The sequence below is a fragment of the Alternaria novae-zelandiae genome (genome assembly GCF_023758075.1).
Source record: "Alternaria novae-zelandiae strain BMP 2774 chromosome Unknown scaffold_7, whole genome shotgun sequence".
Classification (NCBI taxonomy): Eukaryota; Fungi; Ascomycota; class Dothideomycetes; order Pleosporales; family Pleosporaceae; genus Alternaria; species Alternaria novae-zelandiae.
Window position 1 is genome coordinate 255,397 of NW_026056967.1, and position 20,628 is coordinate 276,024.

The 20,628-nt window shown below is 51.7% G+C and overlaps 6 protein-coding genes across 6 annotated transcripts; 3 read left to right on the top strand and 3 right to left on the bottom strand.

Moving 5' to 3' along the window:
- Positions 1 to 2,216: 2,216 nt before the first annotated feature.
- Positions 2,217 to 5,374, top strand: J4E88_004095 (uncharacterized protein; the record flags this gene model as incomplete). The annotated part of the gene is made up of 2 exons (XM_049397742.1): positions 2,217 to 3,015; positions 3,063 to 5,374. The coding sequence occupies 2 exons, from the start codon at positions 2,217 to 2,219 to the stop codon at positions 5,372 to 5,374; spliced, it is 3,111 nt and encodes a 1,036-aa protein (XP_049256187.1).
- Positions 5,375 to 6,276: 902 nt separating this feature from the next.
- J4E88_004096 (uncharacterized protein) lies at positions 6,277 to 7,165 on the bottom strand (the record flags this gene model as incomplete). The annotated part of the gene is made up of 2 exons (XM_049397743.1): positions 6,277 to 6,654; positions 6,719 to 7,165. 2 exons carry the CDS (start codon positions 7,163 to 7,165, stop codon positions 6,277 to 6,279), a joined length of 825 nt encoding a protein of 274 aa, XP_049256188.1.
- A 2,380-nt stretch (positions 7,166 to 9,545) lies between these two features.
- J4E88_004097 (uncharacterized protein) lies at positions 9,546 to 11,392 on the bottom strand (the record flags this gene model as incomplete). Its single annotated transcript, XM_049397744.1, has 5 exons — positions 9,546 to 9,871; positions 9,927 to 10,303; positions 10,360 to 10,769; positions 10,834 to 11,125; positions 11,187 to 11,392. 5 exons carry the CDS (start codon positions 11,390 to 11,392, stop codon positions 9,546 to 9,548), a joined length of 1,611 nt encoding a protein of 536 aa, XP_049256189.1.
- Positions 11,393 to 12,033: 641 nt separating this feature from the next.
- J4E88_004098 (uncharacterized protein) lies at positions 12,034 to 13,335 on the top strand (the record flags this gene model as incomplete). Its single annotated transcript, XM_049397745.1, has 1 exon — positions 12,034 to 13,335. The coding sequence occupies one exon, from the start codon at positions 12,034 to 12,036 to the stop codon at positions 13,333 to 13,335; it is 1,302 nt and encodes a 433-aa protein (XP_049256190.1).
- Positions 13,336 to 14,106: 771 nt separating this feature from the next.
- Positions 14,107 to 15,855, top strand: J4E88_004099 (uncharacterized protein; the record flags this gene model as incomplete). The annotated part of the gene is made up of 1 exon (XM_049397746.1): positions 14,107 to 15,855. The coding sequence occupies one exon, from the start codon at positions 14,107 to 14,109 to the stop codon at positions 15,853 to 15,855; it is 1,749 nt and encodes a 582-aa protein (XP_049256191.1).
- A 2,074-nt stretch (positions 15,856 to 17,929) lies between these two features.
- Positions 17,930 to 20,549, bottom strand: J4E88_004100 (uncharacterized protein; the record flags this gene model as incomplete). Its single annotated transcript, XM_049397747.1, has 3 exons — positions 17,930 to 18,339; positions 18,394 to 20,454; positions 20,510 to 20,549. 3 exons carry the CDS (start codon positions 20,547 to 20,549, stop codon positions 17,930 to 17,932), a joined length of 2,511 nt encoding a protein of 836 aa, XP_049256192.1.
- Between the last annotated feature and the right edge of the window lie 79 nt (positions 20,550 to 20,628).

Consider the following 20,628-nt stretch of genomic DNA (forward strand, 5'->3'; position numbering starts at 1 on the left):
CTTACGACGCAAGCACTTTCGAGAGTTGGGCGGCATATTCAAGAATGTCGCCGCATGGAAAAGCAGACGACACAGCTGTTATCGATGACACATTCACGTCTACGCAACTGTGGAGGCAATTTTTGAGGTTGTGGCCAAATTACCCGGTTCTACACGTGCTCGACCCATCACATAGCCGAGATGAGTACTTCCCTACTGGCCTTGACAACAACATCTTTGCTGGTGACCTTCTAGTTGCTCGATTTCGAAAACTTCTCGGCCATTCTGACATCAGAAGGGATCACCATTTTGTGGGAATTCGGCCACGACCATCTGCTCCATGGAAGGATCTTTTCATTGAAGCCCAGCAGGTACTTCGAAACACATTCGGTCCCGACATTGATCTGAACGTTGATGCGAGAAGGTGTTTCCTTCCAGATATTGACAATTCGATAAGCATAGCAACACTCTTGCGGCGCCTCATCATTGGCGAGAACTCCTTGAGGTCGAGCCCTGTGACTGGCAAACATTTTTGCGGATTAGGCCCGGCGAGGACGATCAAAGGTGACGAAGTGTTCCTCTTGACAGGTGGAAAGACGCCATTCGTATTGCGTCGGCGTGATGATGCAGATGACACGATTCCAGGACCAAGATATGAGATCATTGGTGATTGTTACTTGCAAGGATGGATGGATGGCGAGGGAGAAGGTCTTACGTTGGATAATTGGGAAGACATAACGCTCGTGTGATAGCTTAGGCAACGCTACGCGTTTGCAAATGCAAGGATATCCTTAATACAGACGCTGTAAAATTCAAGACTCTGGAAATCAATCGAGCTGTCTCAATTGCAGTTGCACGTAAAGATCCAACGTACGGCATGAGGTTAAGAATTTGTCGCGACCAGTTGGGCGTCTGGAAATTCATACACGAACACCAACCTGGCAACTGGTAGCGATACATGCAAGCAAGAGCCACTCTTCCCCTGTCAGATTATGGGCCCACTTAGTAAGGGTCGACCCAAGGATGACGTTGCTGACGACGCGTAAAAACACGAAATCGCGTAAGCACGTGATCTCGATGCTGCCGCCTCGCAGCATCTCAACAGCACCCGTGTAAAGACTTCCAATCATTTCAGAAGCAGTCTCATCTATACAGATGATACTTCAGAGCTTCTTCTTGTGTAGTACAGCGTCGCAAACGTCACAGAGGCATTGCATCTTTCCCTTGTTCGGAGTGCTGCCTTGGATGCACGAGGGAGGAGGTGCCGTCGGGGCCCACTTGGAGGCGTCCAGCCAATAGCGGGGTGAGCTCGGGCCACCCAAAGTCTCACAACTCGCGTCGCCTCGAGGGTCTGCTTCCTTTCACTTCCGACGTTCGTGTTCGGTGTCTGGGTGGTTCTGCTAGCAAGGTCTGTCTTCGCCCCAATTGCAATCGCGTAGCCGTGGTGTACCTGGACGTCTTCATGCTGACAGATTGCCGTAGAGCCTGTTTCTAGGGCAACCCTTCGCATCGTCTTCTCCTCCATACCCGTACGCGCATGCCATCAAGGCAAACATCCGCCTCACCGCGCTCACTACATCTACATCCAGCGCTTTCCGCGACAGCGTCGCTGTAATATATACCGCATTACCGTTCGAGCCGACTCGCTTTTGTCATCGTTCCATCCCATACAAGTTGAAAAGTGTCGGAGACTGAGGCCTGGAAAAACAAAGCACAGGGGCCACACAAGTCAAGAAGCGCTGTTTATCAAGACAGGCTCCACGAACGTCTGTACCGCCCAGTTGCATTCTCAAGAAACGTCCATTCACGAGTCCCAGCTGCTCGTACTGTTGAAGAGACATCGACACGTCCCATTAAGTTGGAGTACGTAGCAGAGATTCTGAGCCGAGCCCATTCTAGAGTACCAGTTACTTGTGCCGACGACCAACCAGAACGCTCTCAACGCGACCATTCCCATCCATTTAACGCACGGCCCAACAGCGTGCCTACGTTACCTAGGTATCGCTCACTCTACTAGAAGCGCAACTACCACCAGCTCGCGCTAGACCGATATCGCACGTAAAACGAGTCCCCGCAATTGCCGCGTATAAAACCACGAGACCCGCCTTTCAGTCACTCGCTCGATATCTTCAGTCGCCTCCCTCTCAACTCCTACGGGCGCGCCGTTCGTCTGGTCCTGGGTCACTCCCTACAAAGCGCCGCACAATAAGCCACGGAAAGTTATTCTGGTATCCATTATGGAGGCCGACCCGTCTCAGCAGACACAGCCTGCAACTCAACAGGTCCTGGATCCACGACGACTCGGCAGGAACAATTCGGGTCTTAATGACGGTGACATCGCCGATGTCTTGGTCATTCTCCACCCAGCTACTCCTACAGCCATTCGGATTGTCGAGCAGACAGCGCAAGATCGACCCGAGCATGTGCTCTTCCGCAATTCACTCGATTCCATGAGTAGTTCCATCACCGATGTTGAGGAGCAGGAGACATTCATCATCAACGCTCCGGAGGGACGACAAGGTACCAGCTCGCGGGCTGGCGCAGACCTTGCTTTACGCATGTCATCCGCGAAGAGATTGAAGTTCAAGCCGCTCGGATTTATATTTGGACGCAATCACCAGAGCGCCGATGTTATCTTTGGCCAGGACTCCGGTAAGAGGATAAGCAACCAACACTTCCGCATATATCTGAATGCGGATGGTCTTCTCATGCTCGATGACATGTCCACCAATGGCACCATAGTCGACGATGCGCTCCTGAAGTGCAAGGATCCACGCTTTAGTAAGATGCGGATGCTGAGCTCGGGATCGATCATCTGTATCCAGAACTCCAACGATGCAGAGATGATCAAATTCATCGTCCGGGTACCGTCTAGAGTCAATTACATGGACCGCTTCCGCGACAACCTGCGCAACTTCATCACGGAGTGCACTCCAGACGCTGGGGACGCACAGGGCAAGGTCATTCAGCGAATCACCAAGCAATATGGCGGACCAGCGATGAAGTGGGATGGTGGTGATACCTACAATATCGTCGGTATGTGTTGCTTCAATAAACAACCAATAACTGCTAACTCTTCCCAGGGCAGATCGGCAAGGGCGCCTTTGCGACCGTTTACCAACTCGCTGAAAAGATGACTGGAAAACTTCTCGCAGCTAAAGAGCTGGAAAAGCGCCGATTCATGAAGAACGGCATGCTAGACAAGAAGATCGACAACGAGATGAAGATCATGCAAGACCTGCGTCACCCAAATATCGTCCAGTTCCAAGAGTACCACGACCAAGGCGATTATCTCTACATCATCATGGAGTTCGTGCGGCAAGGAGATCTACAAGGCTACCTTAATAATCATGGATCCATGGAGGAGCATGTTGCGAGGTCAATGGCTCAGCAGATCCTGAGCGCGCTTAGTTATCTGCACCGCGCCAAGATCACACATCGCGACATCAAGCCCGACAACATTCTCATCTCCGATCTGGATCCTTTCACAGTCAAGCTGTCTGATTTCGGACTTTCAAAAGTTGTCAAGCACGAAGAGACCTTCCTCAAGACTTTCTGCGGAACTCTGTTGTACTGCGCCCCAGAAGTGTTTCCTGACTTCAACGGTCAATCAAAGGGAACTAAACGTCGACGTGGTGCCAAGACGTACCATTCGTATAGCTCTTCCGTGGACATATGGTCCTTTGGTGGTGTCCTATGGTATGCGCTATGCGGCGAACCTCCGTTCAGGGGTATCGCTGATGCTACCGGCGAAGCCATGTTCAATAACATCATGAAAACGCCCCTCGATCCGACACCGCTACGCAAGGCTGGGGTGTCCCCTGCTTGTATCGATCTTCTTACTGGTATGCTGCGAACCGACCCTGCAGAGCGTCCAACCGATCGCGACTGTCTCAACCATCCCTGGCTTAAGGATGGCGCGGAACTTCTCGCCGACCCGACTCTTCAGTCCATCGCGGAAGAAGACGAGCCTGAGGAGACCGAGCAGCAGCTGTCGCAGCTCAGTCTCCAGGAGGAGGAGATCCCGGAGTCAGATGAAGACGGAGGCATTCTGTCCGATGAAGAGCTCATGGGCTTTGTCAACGAGCGTCAGCCAAAGCGAGTTCGCGCCGATCCCCTGTACCCGCGCAACCAGGTACGTGATCGTGGCGACTCAAGCGTTGAGCCGTCATTTACTTCCTCACACCTTGTAAACGAGGAGAGCTTTCAAATGGCCCCAACACCTAGGCAACCTCGTCTGTTCGGTGAAATTGGCCAGTCAGCTTTGCAGAGTTCCGGCGTCTTGAGCGCTCATGCTCATGACGCCCTGTCGCAAGATGGGTCTGTCCGCCTTGTCCAAAATGATGGAGCAGGCGAAACGAGTGACACCGCTGGTCAGTCGGAGTTCCAGGGTCCTTTCACTGCGCCCGCCCAACTAGAGCGCGGCTTTTCCTCGCCTAGCCTTCTTGGTACCGAGTCTTTGGTACGGGATCTCAACATGACCTCGCCGCACTCACCCGTATCCAGGACACAGAGCCCGGTCATGCCTGCGACCCCCAGGACCCCGGAGGTCGTTCAACACAATTCTTTGGAACAGTCGTCCAAAGACTTCAGTCAGATTAGTGAGCCAACTCCGAGAGCACGACCTATCAATCGCCAGATCAATCTTCCTTTGACTGCGTCCTATTATTACGATCCGATGGACCCGACCACGCATAATCTTGAGTATGCTTCCAGAGTGAGTGGGTTTGACTTCGTGTCCAATGGCGGCAATTCCAACACCGAAACATCTGCATATCCGGACACGACAGCAGCTTCGGACGCAAGTGCGCAGTCGACAAGATCAAGCATTGCGAGAGCACCATCTCCGGCGGCAGCAATCCCTTCTGTTCCAGCGGAGCTTGATATCCGTCCACCACCCCGGCGACTGGGTAAGCTCATCGCAACCCCCGACTCCTTCGCACCCAACCTTACTCTCAACATCGATCAGAGTAAGACTTCTTGGGGCCGCTTGAGCAACAATACGATCGTGTACGAACACAAATCAGATACTCGCGTTCCTAAAACAGCTTTCATAGTGTTTTTCTACTCGTCAGGTGGCCAGACCCAAGAGACAGTGGATGACCTGTCACAACAAGGCAAAGATTGGACCAGCTTGGAGAATTTGAACGTTGGTATCTGGACTTGCGCCACACATGGTATCTCCATAAACGGCAAACACTTGAAGCAAAAGGACGACAAGGGGCGTGTTATCTACGGACATCTGCACACTGGTGACATCATACAGGTGTACCACGATGTCCGCGGAATCGAGTGCCTCAAATTCCGCTGCGAGTTTTATCTTGGAGCTGGCAAGGAGCCACGACCGGCGGGCGACAGCTTCAGCACCATGATTGGCAGCCGGCTGTCACAGTAAACATGTCTTCGTCGAAACAGAATCCATACGTCAGCGTATATACAACACAGCAGCAATTTCTCATTTCCTGGCCATTTTCATTCTATTCGGGTTAGCGGGCGTTGTTGGCTTCTGTACTACTACGACTATTCCTACACATTCTCTTTGTAATGGCATCACCTCGGTGTTGGGGCTCCAAGATCGGGCAAAATCGTGTTCTTTTCAGAGTGAAAGCATACTGTTTGGGTGGTACATGGTCGATACAAAGCGTATTATTTCGCATCTGGCAGGGAAATTGTGGATTGGACTGAGTGTGAGAGCATAGATAAACTGTGTGTAGTGAAATGCCTAGAAAGGCAAGAACATTAAGTAAAGAAGATTACGAGTGAAGCAACTGCCAACACAGCATATTTAACTTCCGTCTTGCACTGCACTTCTCGGTGGATGTATGGTGGGGGTCATGATGCTTTAAAAAACTCGGTCAAGCTTGCTCCCCGCGTTGCGTTGGTGATTCAGACGAAGCTTTTGCACAGCACAGCTTTCCGTGACTTCACAGCACCTGGTGAACAATCGCCAGCTAATCATGAACTTAGGCCAGAAGCTGGTGTTTCATGGACAACATATGGTATTTGCAAAGCTCCATTCCTCTAAACAAATTGGCTATGGACCTTCACTCTCTGACGAGCCCTTGTCCTCCTCACTCTAGCAATACCACAGACTATTCCAATGAAAGCCGCAGCAACACTTGCTATTGCCCATGGGCGGTCAACAAACCACAACACCACAGCGACATCCGAGCCATGCCATGAACCGCCGGGTTTGTGGCCGAAGAAGGTGTACTCTTCCGAGTAGAAGATTCGCGGTAGAACGAGGAAGGAAGTGGGGTCTGTGCAAGATTGGTTAGCAACTGAGACCTTTCTCATTCACAAGACAAGAATGGCTGACTTACCAAGATCATTCCGTGCCTTCCACTGTTTACATTGCCCATCAGGACATGCCTCGAACCATTCCTGTAAGATTGTGCTTGTGAACTGTGGTCCAGTTGTCCAGAAGATTGTGAGGTACGGGAAAAGTAGATTCCAGTTGTGTGTGAGAAGGCCTTCTGTCATCTTCTTCACGACCGGGTGTTTCGCTGCCGATGCCATCAAGTCGTTGTTAACGCCCAGTGGGGATGCTTCTGGGAACCAGGCTGGGAAGTCCAACAAGGGGTCTAGTGAGCGTCGGCACGCGACGTCTAGGTCCATGTAGACGCCACCGAAGTGGTAGAGGGCGAAGTACTTCAAGGCGTCAACCTTTTGGATCTAAACATCGTTGGATGAAGTCAATATACGTCTCAATTGCAGCTGGTACACGAAGAGTACTGACAGGGTATCTGTAACCATCGTATGTCGGTAGGAACCAGGCGTACTCGTTGGACAGGAACTCGCGAGCGCTCGTTGCATTCCACATGCGGATTTCGTAGCTGGGGTTGTGCTCTCGACAGAGTTTCGGCGACCCGAATCCAATAGAGGGGCCTCCACTAGAGCCTTCATGGTTTGGGTAGATTCTCTCAAACCATATGTAATGTATCGTGCGCGGGATCTTAGACCCGGTGTAGGTGGATGTATAGTCAGACTCCAGAGGTTGCTCGTTGCGCGCTACGGAATCGTTCAGAGCCTTAGCGTAAGACTCAGGGAAGTCGTCGAAGGTGATCTTGCGGCGCTCGATGTAGGCTTGGAAGGCATGTTGGCGCCTAAAGATACTGAAGATCTTTAACAACGCGGCGGCGATGACGATTCGAATGAGAATCTGGCGGAGGAACATCTTGTTCATACTGTCGAGATGCTAGCTTCAATGAGCAGGAACAAACTCCTTATGCATGAGAGATAGGTCGACCTTCCACCCTCTGCTTCGAGTAAGCGCCCCTGTGTCAAAGTTACTCTGAGCACCGAGTAGTCCTAGAGACACCGCCCCAACGCTAGTCTCGCACATACTATAGCATCGAATCATCTTGACAGTTGCGCCCTATAGCTGACAGGGTCATTGTAAGATGAAGTGTTGATCTCAGAGATACGAGTTTCAGGAGAAGGGTCGTGGGTAGCATGCAGAAGTTGCACATCCTGGACCCATACTGCGGTGAGTGATAGGCCGAGGGCCACACAAATCTGTTGTCAGTGCCCAATAATCCACCGAGCATGAACAGAGAGAGGCGGAACGTGCTGCCACGGCCGTACCTAGAGCGCAAACTCCTCATGCTGATTTTCATCTCCGATCTCAGTGACAACGTGCACTTTTGTGACAACCTGTTCACTCGTGGAACGACTGTAATACTAAGGCTTGCCTTCGCATATCCTGAGTTCCTTTAGCACTCAATATCCGCGAAGAGAGGCATGAGTTGATTCGCTTTGCGGCACTTGCCAGCGTCGGACCGAGCGACTAATGTGACCAAGCTTTACAAGCTCCGGGTATGGTTCTCATGTTGACTTCAAGCATTTTGAGTACGGAAAGCGGCGTTTTGAAACGTAGAGCGGAGCTAGGCCACACAGCCACTGTGGGCGAGCTGCCTGTATAGTCCAGCCTAGTGGGCTAGCGCCCTTCGAGCGGAGAGGTTTCTACCGTTGTGACAGCACGGATAGGCCAGTTATGTTGAGATCCCGCCAATTGGGACTCGACCATTGTCCAATGACCGGCCAGATGCACCCCAGGTTTCCTTCCAACTGGATGCAGTGGCTTGCCGTTATCCGGTAATAGCAGAACTGGCAACGGAAAAGCCCTTTTTCGCTGTCCACCGCTATACCCGCGATCGATTTGCTAGAAGCTATTAGTTTACATCACTCTTGATGTTTTTCAAGTGATTGTCGGCATTTAAGTGACACAGCACTTCGCAATGCTGAAATTGCGCGACAAATCAAAGCATGTGAGGACCAAGTAAAAGCAGCGCTGTCTTTGCGTGTCTCAATGCAACCTCTATACAACTTGGGATCGTGATTCTCGGTTGGGTATTCTAGGGAACTGTCGACAAGTTGGAAAAAACGTCGCTTAATGATGAAACCTGCTTCTACGAAACGGCAGGTCCTAGTCCAGATCCAGGGTAAACCTAGTGTTTATGCGCGTCGAGGGGTTCCCGTGCAATGTTTGCAAGCTCTTTAGGGAAGTGAAAGAAGACGACTTGCTGCGCCACAGCTGTTCCAGGATGAGAACTGGGGAAAGCTTAGTCGGATGGAAATTACTGCTAAATGTGTGTCGCACGTGCCAGTTTCGAAAGCGTAATATATATCCAATAGCGGAGGTGACCGATGTCGTCTATTCGTTCTTGACGAGAATGGAAACCTGCATATTCATTTAGCGGATCAGCGCACTCGTGGCCATGCACTCATTGCAACGGGGCTTCTTATTCAGGAAATCGATTCGGCTCGCTTTCTACGCTTGACGAGGTTGGTATGACTCGCACCTGATGCGCGATGTGAGAAGCTGTGTGCAGAGCGGATGCGCAACCGGCGAGTTCTGACGCGGCCCCGTGTTCGCCAGTTTCGAAGGACCTTAGGTTACTAATCAAACAAGCTCAACTAATGCGTGGAGTAAGAAACACCAAGATCTCGCTGATGTCAAGGCATTGTACGATACAGGGGTTCTGCGTTGTACGTTACAGGGAGTTTCCGTCGCGGGTCATTCCTTCATTAGATGTGCCAGGGAAGACGTCGCTGCACATTCCGGGAAAGGGTTTCCTGCCGCTAAATCGATGGCCGGCGTAGTTTAGCTGGTTCAGCAACTTCAGCTGAGGGGACCGGAGTTCAACTTCAAGTGTTGGCGATCGGATCGTCGCGAGATGAGCGGGAAGCGCGAAGAGATGGACCCAGGGAGTTGGTGCAACATCGGTGGCCTGATGCGTGGCTTCCTGCACGGGGCCAAGGCAGACCCCGTAGTGGATTCCAAGACCGGGGTGGCTTATGTAATCTTCCTCTGTGGATGCCGATGTCCCCTAATGCGGCGCTCGGCACTGTCACGGCAAACTCCGAGGTTGTTCGCAGGCATGGTCTCATCACAACCTTAACATCGGAATTGGCTACGTTCACTCGGACGGCCACTAAGCTGCGCGGGGGGTGATGGTGCGTAAAGTACACATGTAGGTTCAACTTTGTTGTCAGCTATCCTGTAGGTGCTGGCCACCCACGTGTAGCAGCAATGTGGTTTGCGCTTTCCACCTTCCCCAGTCCTAGTACACGTAAATGAAGTCTTCGTTTTTCATGTCCGTCAGGTCAGAAAAGCCGTTATCGTGCTCCTGTCTCTGATCTTGCGCCTCCATCTCCACACCCTTTTGTGTCATTTCCTTCTTCTTCAGCATACTTTCGTCAACCCTGACTGCGCTCTTACCCAATTCTTCTCTGCGCTTCGCGTGCCTCTTGTTCAACAGTGCTAGGTAGACGGGGATCAAGAGCGCGATGATAGCTACGAGTGCGAACATGACCAAGTTGGCGATCAGGCCAGGCCGGTAAAGAGGCGCGTCGTCAACCGAATATAGCAGCGGGCCGATGACGTTGCCTATTGTACGCAGTTAGTGTCGTCTCCCATCAGGCCGTGAACGGATATTACTTACCGGTACACATCCCAATGAACACCATAGCCGACGTGCACTTCTTCTTCGTGTCACCGGCGGTGTTTTGAACATGCCAAGTGTATATCAAAGGTGTAATAGCGGCGAGGCATGATACAAGGTAGTAGCCAAAGAGTAAAACGCCTTTGTGCTGGCGCGGCACGGTCAACATCATTATCGTGCCGATTATGGGAAGGATGGCAACGAGGGCGATGGCAAGACCTTTGCGGCTCCAGCGCGTTGCACCCCAGGAAGAACCCAGGATGCAGACAATCTGAATGACACCGAAGGGTATGTTGAACAGGATAGATTGGAAGTTGGTGTAGCCGAAGTCGCGGATGATGAGGTTGCCAAAGGTGGAAATACCGCCACTTGCTATGCTATGCACGGAACGAACATCAGTAACAAGATTGAGATAAAGAGGTCCATTACTCACGATATCGCGATGATGGCAATGAACCAACACCAGGTCTTGAGGTCAATCAAAGTCTCCCAGACCTGATCCCACTTCCATTCTCCTGACTGGATGCCCATTTGGTTAGCCCGCAGACGCTCGACTGCGATGAACCTTTCTCGCTCGGTCAAGTATTTGGCTTTCATCGGGCTATCCGGCATTAGGACGAGGACGACAAATGCATACACCACAGTCAGTAGACCGCAGAACATGAAGATGACCTGGTACTTGTATAGCGACTCGCTGTTGATGTGTCCGAGGCCGTAGGTGAATAATGAGCCAACAATGAAGGTGACTCCATTCATAGCGTTCCAGTATCCAGTCCGAAGGGTCTGTTCGGACCGGCGCCACCACATCGTTGTAGTTGCGACACAAGCCGGTGCGATCATGGCCTACAAAAACGAAGATACGAAGTTAGCATGCGATCCACATGCATTCCGTACAGCCGCAACTTACCTCGAAAGATCCCAATACGAACCGCAGACCAAGAAGGCTTTTGAAATCGGTACAGGCGGCCATGATAGCTAGACTGCTACCCCAGAGGAAGATGGCTGTGCCGATAACTTTTCCCGTCGGCAATTTGACCAGAAGGAAGGCTGCGAGAGGCTGCATGACTAGCTGGGCCAAGTATAAAATAGAGCCGAGCCATGAGTATTGACGTCCTACTAGTTTGGCGTCGGCTTGCAGACCGAAGATGGAGACGTAAGACAGGGAGGATTTGTCGAGCTGCTGGAAGAAGTAGGCTCCTCTATTCGTAGACACAAAAAGTCAGTCCATGTTTCATTCGCAGCTGATTAAAAACCACTTACAGCAGAAGAGGGAGGACGCGATAGTCTACGCGCTTGAGAACAGCGCGCTCTTCTTCATATGAGAATGATGCATCATCAACATGAGCGTTGGCCAGAAACTTGGCCGCCGCATCTGCCTTCTCGACTTTCTGTGCAGGCGTAGGATTAGAGTGCTCGATATGTGTTATGGCATCTTCTTTGTGGGCTCCAGAATGCATGGTCGCCATGCTGCCGCAGAACGAAGACTGTAAGACGCTTGGTTGCTCTCCGAATGACTTACCAAGTGACCGGCTCGTCTACTTAACAGACAAAAGCCCATGCTCGGATACCAGAGACCGACTGGTTGCGTCTCCCAATCCCGGTCGCATCCAGGTATCGATTGAGCGACGCCCTGGATGGCCATGTGCATTTCGAGCTTCCTGCTTGTGCTAGAAGCCCCTCATAGCTCTGTTGTTCCACGTATCAGGACTTGCGATTCCCTCTTCACTCGCAAAGATACCGGGTTTCCATGAGCTTTAGGCAAGGAGTGAGCTTCCCCGCAGAGCTCACGCGGTAAACTCTATTCCTGGCCATGATCGTCTCTGCTTCACTTTCCCCACGGGGGTGGATGCTGTGGGGCCTCTCTTCTAAACATTGGTTCACCGGTCGGCTATAGTGACGGGAGAATGCAAGATCGACGTCGTAACATGATGTGGTTCAGCGTTCGGGATTGACTGTACCGAATATCGAGGGGTGTGACCGGGGTAGCGATACACCGATGCATCATCATAGAATATTTCCAAAGCTGTTAAGAAACGGCTAGAGAGCGAAGCCTTTGATCGTCTTATTTCTGATTCAACTTCTACTCTTGTATTATTTGTTAGCGAATATGGCTGGGGAAAACAAGCAAAAGAGATATGCGCTGATTGGCACAGGCGGCCGTTCGTCCTTCTTCTACACCGCGATCGCAACAACCTACAAAGAAACCTCGGTTGTCGTAGCGCTATGCGATACGAACCAAACCCGACTTGACTTTGCGAATACACAGCTGGAGTCTCTCGGTCATGTCAAGGTTCCCACCTTCAAAGCGGCGGATTTCGATCGGATGATCCGGGAAACCAAGCCAGATGAAGTCATCGTAACAACAATCGATCGTACACACAACATCTATATCGTCCGCGCGTTAGAACTGGGCTGTAATGTCGTGACAGAGAAGCCTATGACCATCGATGCACCACGGTGTCGCGAGATTTTCAACGCAGTAGAACGAACGGGCAAGAAAGTGCGCGTTACGTTCAACTACCGCTATGCACCACACAACACCAAAGTGTGGGAGCTTCTCCGCTCTGGCGCGATCGGGAAAGTGACGAGCATACATTTCGAATGGATGCTCAACACGTCGCACGGCGCCGACTACTTCCGTCGCTGGCATCGCGACAAGCGCAACAGCGGGGGGCTGCTCGTCCATAAATCAACACATCATTTCGACCTCGTCAACTTCTGGCTAGCTTCGCGTCCGGAAACAGTGTACGCACAGGGCAACCTGAACTTCTACGGGCGAGAAAATGCCGAAAAGAGAGGTGTACAGGAGTTTTACACACGAGCTCATGGCAGCGAAGTGGCAAAGAGCGATCCATTTGCACTTCACCTTGAAAACAATGACAAGTTGAAGAAGATGTACCTCGATGCCGAGCATGAAGACGCATACTATCGCGATCAGAGCGTCTTCGGTGACGGAATAAGTATAGAAGACACAATGAACCTCCTAGTGCGATACGAGAATGGCGCGGTGCTGACCTATTCTCTGACCGCCTACGCACCCTGGGAAGGTTTCCGTGTCTCGTTCAACGGGACTGGCGGCCGTGTAGAGATGGAAGTAGTCGAGAACAGCTACGTGAACAGCGGGGGAGACCAGTCGCTCGAGGGATCACTTGAAACGCGATCAATCACACTCAGGAAGCTTTTCGAGAAGCCGCAAGATATCGAGATTCCGGATTCCGTCGGTGCGCATGGGGGAGGCGATGAGGTGTTGCTAGCTGACTTGTTTGGCGAGCAAGGTGCGGAAATCGATCAGGATATGAGAGCTGCAAGCCATGTCGACGGTGCACTCTCAATTTTGACGGGCATCTGCGGTAACAAGTCGATGGCTACAGGACAAGTTGTGAAAGTCAGTGATGTATTCGTAGTGTAGATGGAAGCTTCATGCCATGGCTTCGCGGCATGCGCAGGTATGCCGTACTGGCCGGCGTGTGAAAAAGAGCTCTCAAAAGATACGCGCCAGCGCGCAGCAATATGCAGCGATATTCAGCGCCTCCGTCGCTCAACTGTTGGATGTAGTGAGCGAAAAAGTAAAGTGATTTTGCAGGAGTAAGCGTCATTGTGTGGCACCTGGGGGCGAACGCGACTGCCCGCGTCGCAATCGCGCTAACCTCGACGCGCCTCCCCACCACCTGCACGTGGTTCACGTTCACGCTGCCTTCACGATCATCGCGCTTGACGCCCTCGTAATCGTCCCCGGCCAGTTCCCAGATCTCAGAGTATCTCTGGAAATGTCACGATCAACACTAATTGGATTGCATCTCCATGTCAACGTTCAGAGGCATTGTAGCCGGTAAATGTCGCCCCGGCGTGCCCGGCACTCAGTGCCCTAACTAACGCGTCGTCGCAGAGTTTCCTCAGATCAGGATAGACTACTTCCGACAACAACCTGAACATAAGGCGCCTCTTGCATGTTTCTTGAGTCACGTACATTCTGATCATTTAACTGGTCTGGAGTCGTTGCGGGCCCCATTTGTGTACTGTTCGGCTGCGACCAAAGAGGTAAGCGGCAAATTTGCTGCCATACATGCCATGCAAAAGCTGACATCCCTTGCAGATACTCTTGCGACTAGAAAAGTACCACTATCGCGTCAACTTCGCTAAAGGCATTCTCGAAAGTCGCAATGTCACGTACGATAGAAGCATGCGCAAGTTGGCCAAGGCGCTGCCTCTGGACACACCAACCGTAATCGAGTTAGCGCCGGGCAACAGCATCAGGGTCACTCTTATCGATGCTAACCACTGCGTTGGAGCTGTCATGTTCCTGATTGAGGGTAATGGCAAAGCAGTACTTTATACCGGCGACATTCGAGCAGAGGAATGGTGGGTGAACTCGTTGATACAGAACCCAGTACTTCTGCCATATGCACTCGGAAACCGAAAATTAGACTGCATGTATCTGGACACGACCTTTGCCACGAAGAAAAAGCCCTATCGCCAGTTTCCGAGCAAAGCGCAAGGTATACAAGAGCTGCTCAGCAAAGTAAGTGACTACTCCGACGACACTATATTCTACTTCCATTCTTGGACCTTTGGCTATGAGAACGTCTGGATAGCGTTGTCCGCATTTTTGGGTTCTCGAATTCATCTCGACGACTATCGAGCACGCATATATGGCTCCTTGTCCGCATTGGACAAGCGACAACTGCGAGAAGTGGGGCTCGACGTCCCAGCAAGCAATAAAGCCCTCCAAGAATCTGGAATTGAGATCCGTGAGGCTCCTGCTTTATGCGGTTTCAGAAATGGAAATCACATACAACCGGGCTGTTTGACTTCTCAGGAGGACGTCCGCATCCACAGCTGCGAGCGCGGCATGGGCTGTTCCGTCCTAGACCGCGATACGAACGCCAAGATCGTACACATTATCCCGATCGTCACACGCGCCAACGGTGAAGACATTGCCGAGTTGGGTGCAGGAGGTGGAAAGGGTGACTTGGATCAAAAAGAAGAGCTGGAGTCTGGCGGTATGGGCGAATTCAAGAAGTTGATGGAGCTCTGTGCTGCATCCATAAACGACAAGCAGTTGCTTGAAAAGGTCATCACCTTACTCCAGCAGACTCTCCTGGGAGACGGCAAGCTCGACCTTGGTATGCAGCTACAAAAGCAGTTTGAGGAGACCCAGCACGATCTGTCCCTAAAGACCCTCGTTTCTGTGATATCGTCGAATGTTTTGGAAGATTCGAAAAGCGGACCGCCACTCAACAGGACCATTAGGTTTCCGTATAGTCGCCATTCTGCTTACTCCGAGCTTTGTGGCCTTGTCAGAGCATTCAGCCCTAAGGATATCGTTCCGTGCACTGTTGACGAGACCCGCTGGACACCTGACCTCAGCATGCGGAATCTGTTTGGCAGTCTCTGTTCAGGTGAACTTTTTTCTCACGACGCAGTCATGATGGAGCTGTACAAAGCCAGAGTGGACTATGAAGGCCGGCAGAAACGAGGTAGAGAAGAGAGCCCGACGAACACGCAAATGACTGGCGATGAGACTGCGAGCCCGCCTGTGACCAAATTGGCCATGGAGGAAGCCGTTGCATTACCTACATCATATCACGCTACTCCAAAAACCCCGACCGCAACAGACACCATCCAGCCATCAACGCTTCCATCCACATCAGAGAATCCTCCGCGAAACAGTCGTCGTAATCAAATGGCTGTCCAGAGTCCAGATCATACAGTAATCGATTCATCTTCAGCTCCCAAGCGAAAGACCAGGGCCTCTAATACTCACTCCAGGATGGAGCCGCCAGTACCCAGCCCCCACAAGAAGCAACGAATAACGCATCGACAACTCGCGTATGACGCAGCACTTGGAAAAAATGGCCTTTCTTGGAGCGATTTCGGAGGCTTGGTATCAACCCAAAGCAAAAAGACCCAGGATGAGCAGGAGCTATAAGTGGCACTCCGGCTTTGTGGGGGTTGTATACGTGAACGAGCTTCGCGAGAACGTGCGACGCGTGGATATTACTCTGTTGCAATTTATTTGACCAGGAACAATGCGGGAATGGCCTTCATATGAGGTGGTATAGGACTGTGCTCCTTTGTACCAACGTCACACACATCCATGAGCGTATTGCCTCCTGTGCAAGTATGACTAGCCACAACTCCACGCTTCTTGGAATCCTCTTCGTCCAACTCCTCTTCGTCAATTGCGTCTTGTTATACATCCTCATCTCATCAAGCTGAGTTCTCTCCTCCCAGGAGCTTACCCTGTGCCTGAATGTCCATGTCGCGCCCCAGCCCGGCCTCTCTCATGAAGTCTGTCGCCTGTACCGTATCGACCCACCAATACTCACCATATACCTTCAACGGAAAGTCTTCAACCTCTGCACCTCGTCTGACATGCGACGCAACCGCCGCCTTGAGATCACATTCATAACTCCGCATCAAGGTCTGCCTCTCCAATTCCCAATCCCCAAAGTCGTGTAAAGTAGACAACTGAGCCCTGTTTTTCCAATGGTGTCGTATGGCCTCAAACCGACCGAGGTCAATCGGCAGCCCAGTAAATTCCGAGAATTTGCGTTCCATAGCGGAAGAGAGAATTTGCCATGCGCGTCCATGGCCGTCTGAGCAGAGGTTTCCTGCACCACTACGGCAGCTTTGACAGGAGTATTGTTGGAAGAATGAATGACAGATTTCGTGTAACAGGGTGCCAAGCATGTCGAAGCTGTCTAGACTTGGTTCTATCGTGATATTGTAGTAATAGTCGCGCCACGCTGCGCCCATCACGTCTGGATACTGAATGTGAAACTCAGTGAGCCAACGGAATTTGGATTTGCGGTAGAACATGTCAGAGCCGAAGAAGAGGACGTTGATCTGCGTCCACAGATCGCGGATCGAGGGTATGGGAAAGACTTCGTCGAGACTGGCAGGTGACCCAGCTGGTGTGTTGGGGAAAATCAGCGACATGTAGTGTTGTATCCAGGTTTGAATGTTTTTCAAGGCGGTGAGTTGTGTGGTATTGAGTGTGTCGATGGGTCGGTCGAAGTACCGTACTGCCGTTCTCGTCAATGTCATCGCTTCGCTCCGGAAACCCGAAGCCATCGTTAAGGGCTCGTAGCATTGATATCCAAATTTGTTTGCGGCACCCTTGAACTTGAGTTTCGGGTGATGGTGAAGACGTAGGATGCAATTGCAGTATGATTTGTAAAGTCGTGGATCACACTGATCGCAGCGGCACACCGGTTTGGAGTCGTCCGTGTCGACGAGTTTGCGAAGTTCTTCGGGAGTATTTGGGCATGGTAATCTCTGCTTCTGCTTGCGTCGAAAGACGTTTCTGAGGCTGGATCCGATATCGACCTCGGCGATTATACGAGCAAAGTTTGCTTCCAGACGGCTTGAAGTGTGAATTTCTGGCATCTTGATATTGTTACTGAGCGACCTGCGGTGGGAGTTGATGTGGCGAGTGAGCCCAGGAGGACTTTATAACACCTGCAGCTCCGTTTTATTAGGGAGTGATTTGATATGAGAGACTTCGTTGACTGTACTGGCCACGCTGCAGAGCAATGGGGTCGATGATTCACTCAAAAAGATTGTACTTTTCTCCTCTGATTTGCATCGTGATGTGGGTGATTTATGCAAAGATAAACCGTGACACTGCGATGGAATACTAAAGACGAGCCATTCACAGCTCAGATAACTCATCTCATGCCTGTATGAAATCGTGGTTGAATGTGGAGACGACCACTTCGAACGAACCCTGGCGAACCAGCGTTTCCAACTTACCAACGCCCGAACGTGGACACCCAAAGTTGCTTGCAAAGCCCAAGCAATGGTTCGTCCAAAAGAATCGTGTCGAATGAAAAGCATTCCGAATTCATGAAAGGCGAGTACGTTCCAAAGTTTTAGGTCGGGATATCATTATGCAATGGGTGATACGGGATGCGTATGCCGAAGAACTCTCGTTGTTTTATTTGGCTCTGGCTCGTCATTGCTCATCGACTTCCTGAACACCACCTCCTAACACTGCATCAGTGTCCTACGCCACCTGCTACCCAGTTCATGAATTCAGGATCGCCTGGATTTGGGAACATTCCCCTATCCTGTGGCGGTTGTCCTTGCGCTTGCTGTTGTTGAACAGGCACGCCTTGATTCAGCTGTTGCTGCTGTTCTTGTTGCCGTCTTCTTTCTTCCTCCTGTCTTCTTTGCCTCTGTGTTCTGTAGTAAAGCAGGAAGGCCAAAGCCCCGCTCAGGGCCAAGATGATGAGTGATTCCAGAATATCCGAATCAATCTCGTCGCCATGATAGCCGTCGCCGTAAAAGTCGTCGCCGGCGGTATGCGTGTCGTCGTAATCATCAGCTTCGTAGTCGTCCCAGCCAGCGAGTTCGGCTTCGAGAAAGGCGTTCAGCCACTCCGAGAGTGTCCATTGTTTCTTGACGACTGTAGTCATATTAGCATCCAGATGTCAAAAAGATGCAAAGAATGATGACTTACCGGGATCTTCTTGAATGGACTTGATGTTGCCGTTTGTAAAAGTGTTCCACCAACTCCGGAACCTAAGCTTGTACAGTGCCAAAACGACAGGTAAATAGGCCTCACGTGGATTCGTCTCCAGAGCCAGATCATAGTGTCTCTTTGCGAGGTGGAAGTCTTGATCAATGCCGATGCCATTCTCATGCATCCAACCCAGGTTCCACATGGCTTGTGCGCTTCTCATGGTCTCAGCTGCGGCTTGGTAACAAGCTGCAGCTTTTTCAGAATCAGGTTGTGTTCCGAGACCCATCAGGTAATAATCTCCCATCTTGACCATAGCATCGACGTTCTTCTGTTCGGCAGAGCGCGTCCAGTATACCAAAGCCAGGAATGCGTCGCTAGCTAGCGAGGCCTTTTGCTTCATAAAGGGCACAAGCGAGTTGAATGTAAAACGAGGCTTGACTTGATCAAGGAGGTAGGCCACGTTGGCCTGTGCGACCTCGAAGCCTTGCTCAGCTGCCATCATGTAGCTTACGAGTGCGGTCTCTAGGTCACCATTCGCATACGCCTCATTAGCTTCGGGGAAAGACGTAGAGACGAGTTCGGCTTTCTCTGCTACGATCTTGTAATAGGTGGCCGCCAAAGGACAGGACTTGGATCGAGCGATACCGTTGTGCGTCATCTCAGCTAAGTAGTAGAACGCCTCGAGGTGTCCATGCCTAGCGGCAAGTTCAAAGTATTTGGCGGCGACGGCGATGTCCCCCTGATCTAAGAAGAGCGCACCTAGCCGAACTTGTGCGACTGCCAAATCCTGGTCGGCAGCCGCGCCGAATAGTTCAGCAGCCTTTACAGCATCTTGAGGTACACCGAGGCCTTTCAGGTACATGATACCCATAGAGTATTGCGACAGCGCATCGCCCAAGTCCAAGCCACGTCGGAACCATAACCTCGCAATCTCGAAGCTTTGCGGCATGCCTTCACCGCGCAGAAACATGCGACCAAGGTAGCCGGCGGCCTTCGCGGCCAGCTTCTCGACGGTAGGCGACACATTCGCATTGGGCTTTCCGTTCTGCGGCCAGTACATGCGCGCAAGCTCCATGAAGCGCTTCTTGGCCGCTGGAAGGTCGCGCTTCAAAGTTCGTGCGCCATCGTAGTTCAGCTTGGCAAGATTGAATGTGGCCCTGGCATCGCCCTTCCGGGCCTGGAGATCCATGTATTCGAAAACGTCGTCGAGGGAAGAAAAGGCATCAGACTGAGCGCTGGCGACTTTGGCATTGGGCCCAGAGCTGCTTGTACTTGCGCCTTCGCCATACACGCCACCCTGATCGTCAGCGATGTTGTATGACTCCCGCGGCATAGAGTGGCCGCCAGGTGGCCCAGACCGCATGTATGCAATAGCCTTCTCCGCTGCCGCTTTGTAGAAATGCACAGCCTCCTCGCAGTTACGCGGAGTAGAGATGCCTGCCGAGTGCCTGTACGCAACAGCCATCTCTGACCGCACGTCTCCGCCTTCTGCGCCCAGGGTATAGTATAGCATAGCTTTTGCCTGATCTTGCTTGACTGCTCCACCAATACCGGTCGCGTACATGAAGCCAACCATGTGCTGTGCCGATGCATTGCCGTTCAAAATCGCGAGCTCGTGGTATTGTCGAAAGGCTTCGGAGTAGTTGCGCGGATGCGTATAATTGCCGTAGAAGTTCATCTCGGCGAGGGTGAATATGGCATCGGGATTCTTTTGAGCCGCTGCCTCTTCCAGCAGGGTGACGGCTTGTGATAGAGAATGCCCTAGCTGCTTCGGTTGTGGGTTTGTCGTCAACAGCTCCTGCTGTGGGGGGCCATTCATGAAGAGAAGGAAGAAGACCTCTTTCGCGTAGTACGCGCTGGTTCCCAAGATGCCAGACTTCTTATCAAAGTTCCACCATGGTGTGGCAGCCGGTTTGATCGTGTGCAGAAGCGTCGTGGCCTCATTGAAGGCCAGTACGCCCTGGTGTGGATTCGCGCCTCCTTCTGTGTTCCCCCATCTTGACTTCCAGGCCTCCTTGCTTTGGTCCGAAGAAACGCATAAGAATAGTGAGAGAAGAACTGCGGGTCTACAAGTCAGTCAGAAGCTTCCTACGTTGCCTGCGCAGGTGCGTACCGAAGAGAAGCGGCACACGCCGCGGTAGCTGTGGCCTCATTGTGGGTATATGTCGAAATTCAAAGTAATGCGAAGAAAGAAACTCATGGCGTCATCTCGAGAGGGCGGAAGCAGAGGCG